This window comes from Lygodium microphyllum, chromosome 12 (genome assembly GCF_053477565.2).
Source record: "Lygodium microphyllum isolate KBCC chromosome 12, Lygodium_microphyllum_v1.1.10, whole genome shotgun sequence".
In the NCBI taxonomy this organism is placed as follows: Eukaryota; Viridiplantae; Streptophyta; class Polypodiopsida; order Schizaeales; family Lygodiaceae; genus Lygodium; species Lygodium microphyllum.
Genome location: NC_141146.1, coordinates 93,947,378 through 93,950,684, shown reverse-complemented (window position 1 = coordinate 93,950,684; position 3,307 = coordinate 93,947,378). Strand labels below are relative to the sequence as shown.

The window sequence follows — 3,307 nt, the reverse complement described above, 5'->3', positions numbered from 1 at the left end:
GAAAGACTCAACCAAGGCATCGAAGATTACATCCGCAGCTATGTCCGAGCCGATCAGAAGGATTGGGCTCAATACCTCGATATCCTGGAGTTCCATTACAATGCTACCCTACACAGTTCCACTGGTTTCACCCCCTTTGAGGTAGCAATAGGTAAAGAAGTCATCACCCCTCTAGCCTTGGCAGCAAGTAAACAGTATGTCGAAGATCCAGATGCAGAAGAGTTCTTGGTGAAGTGGAAACAATGAATGCTGGTGGCCCATGAAAGCCTGCGCAACAACAAGATACTCATCGCCAAGAGATACAATGCAAAAAGGAAAAAGCATGTGGAGTTCTTCCCTGGAGATTTAGTGCTGGTCAGCTCCAAGAACATCGACTTACCCAAAAACCTCACCCCCAAGTTCAACAATAGGTACTACGGGCCATACAAAGTCATCACTAGACTCAACAACGTCACATACAAGATCCAGCTGCCACCGAATGTCCTCATCCATGATGCCTTCCATGTTCAACTACTACGGCGGTTCCATGCAGATACTCGGTTCGGGCGACAACGACCTCTTCCAGCACAACTCGCCCAGCTTCCCTTCGAGTCGGAGATCATTCTGGAAATGCACTTCATCGGCAAACACCCGGAGTTTCACATTAAGTGGAAGAATCGACCAATGAAAGAAGCTTCTTGGGTGGCAGAACCACTAGTCATCGAACATGCTCGCGATCTTCTACTTCAATTCTACAACGAGCGAGAAAATCCAGATCTGTATCATCCACCATTACCACATGAATGATAATCAAATTCAACCTACTTCAAAAAGTCCTTAGCTCCACATCTGTAATTAAGTCAGTGGGCAAGGCAACTTAGGTCTAGGAATTGTCTGTTTATATTCAAAAATAAACAAAGACCTTATCTCACTCCTGTATCGAGTCAGTGGATAAGGCACTTAGCGGGTTTAGACACTGATCTACTCACTAGGAGTGGATTAAGACCCCCGAATTTTGAGTCAACAAGTCCCACTCATGCTCAATGAGGACATTGAGCTTCCTCATGGGGGGGGGGGGGGGGGGGGTGTATGAGGGGGGATAAGCGCACAAACCATTGTAACCAACATTTTCTTCTCGCATTGCCTGGGTGTTCCCCCTCCACCCGGGCCTTGCGCCAACATAACACGAGTGTTATTTCTTGCAATCACAAAGTCTTCTTGCAATCTACTTTCTTTCTAAGCAAAGTGCCTTCTTGTAAGCTAAAGGTGGGGAAAGACCGCGGGGGATCACGGTGAGAACCGTGGGTGACGAACACAAAGTGGGAAGTTGCATGCTACGCACGACTTGTGCGTTACATTGCTCATCCATGTACACGTCAGTTGACCTGCACACTCGCAAGTTGGCCCCTGCACCCCCCCGCGTCTTCCCATGCGATACTCCATCATCTCGCAACTCCCACCTTTTAAGGTCATGCCTGTAGCTCGAGGTTGAAATTCCTCCTCCACATGTGACTTGAGATTATAAATACAAATCTTACAAGGGCTAAGTGTGGAATGTGCAACCTTCGAGTGACACACACACACACACACACACACACACACACACACACACACACATTATATACATATAATATATATATGTGTGTGTGTGTGTGTGTGCGTGCGTGTGTGGAAAACCCTCTCCTAGAGCTCCACCACGCCTCTCCTCCATCCACTACTACTCCAACTCTCCTACACTGCCACCTTGTAGCTCCCTATTGACCACTCCACTAACCTTGATCCTTGCCCACCACTCCTGTAGCTCTCAACCACTACCATACTCACCACCACCGCCACTCTTGCACCCACCACCCCTCCCTACCACTGCCACTCTCAACTTCCCACCACTCCCACTTCTCCATCTCCTCACCACAACCCCTCTCTCTCTCTCTCTATGATGAAGTATGAAAAATATATACTTTAGTAATATATTCTAAAAATATATTTCCCTCTCTCTAAATCAATTTAAATTTAAATAGTATTTAAATACATATTTCATTGTCATTGCTATCACTAGCAACTACCAAGACCCTACAGATTGCTTATCAAGTCAAGCGTTTCAAGCAAGTGCAATGACTACCTCTCATATAGCCGTGCACACTCTCACACAAGTATGTCGTGAGCTTACCATTGAATCCAATCGATGTAGTCCTCTTCCTCAAATCGTTCGATGGCTCCATGATTCAAGGCGCTAGCTCAAGCAAGTTCCATCCCCATGCTCAAAGTTCAAATCTCCATAGCTGCATTCAAGAGAAAAGAGAAGAGAAGAAGAGAGGAGAAGAAGAGCTTCTCCATGGTCCCTCACTTGACACACTTATACTCTCCCTCTTTCCCTCTCTCGTGCATAAGAAGAAAGCAAGAGCAAAAACAAAAAGAGAGCTAGTTTGCATGCACACCAAGAATAAGCTTATCCATTTGCTTTTTGGCTTTTATACATGTCCTTCTCCCCTTGGACACCCAACCTGTTTCCATGACTGATCGTCTAGTCTTGGTCCTCTTTTCCACTCTTCTCTTATTCTTTCTTATTCTAATGGCTCCTTTGCATGCACCTTTTTATTTATAGCTTGCACAAGAGAGAACCTTGCGCTCTTTTACAAAAGGCTAAAATATGCTTTATTTCTTGTGTGCCTTATTCTTAATTTTTTTAAAATTTCCCGTGCTTCTTGGTCTTCCTTTTCCAACCGACTGTCTTCTTAAGCCGACTTTGTGCCTCATGTCGTTTTGTGCTTTTTATCGTTTCGAGGGTTAATATTACCCTCTTAGTAGCTGAGTACCAGTCCCATGGCACTAGACAATATGAATTAGAGAGTTAAGGGTGGTCTGGGAAATGGTACTTGGGGATTTTGAAAAATTGATCATGCAGGATAAGCTTGCGACATATGATTGGAGATTGTTGGTACACTAAGGACATGTTAATTGATTAAAGAGGACCTTTGGATTTATTGGCTAATTGCACAACTGCAAAATGTACATGTAAAGGAAGAATGGGTGAACTACCTTTCTCTCCTCTATCCATCTCCCCCATGGCCTCTTGGATTAGGGCCTAGGGCCGTTAGCACTCCTCCAACACCTACATTTGATGCCTTGGATGTGGATTTTTTTCTATTTGACTAAGCCTTCATTGATGGGGATTCTCTGTCCATGGCTTTCAAGACTGATGTTGGTACTTTAGATGATGCCAGATTGTTGTTCGGACATAGGAGTTCAGGTTTACTTCATCCAATGCCTTGGCTGCAATGCTCTTGAGCAGTGATACCCCTATTCTACTCATAAGTGCATTGTACCTTTG

General features: G+C 44.8%; 1 protein-coding gene across 1 annotated transcript; it reads left to right on the top strand.

Annotated features, from left to right (window-relative positions):
- The first annotated feature begins 246 nt into the window (after positions 1–246).
- LOC148028047 (uncharacterized) lies at positions 247–786 on the top strand. Its single transcript, XM_087689905.1, has one exon. The coding sequence runs from the start codon at positions 247–249 to the stop codon at positions 784–786; it is 540 nt and encodes a 179-aa protein (XP_087546031.1).
- Positions 787–3,307: the final 2,521 nt, after the last annotated feature.

What these genes read in the sequence shown, in the direction of transcription:
- LOC148028047 (XM_087689905.1), top strand. Translation starts at nt 247, where the DNA reads ATGCTGGTGGCCCATGAAAGCCTGCGCAACAACAAGATACTCATCGCC.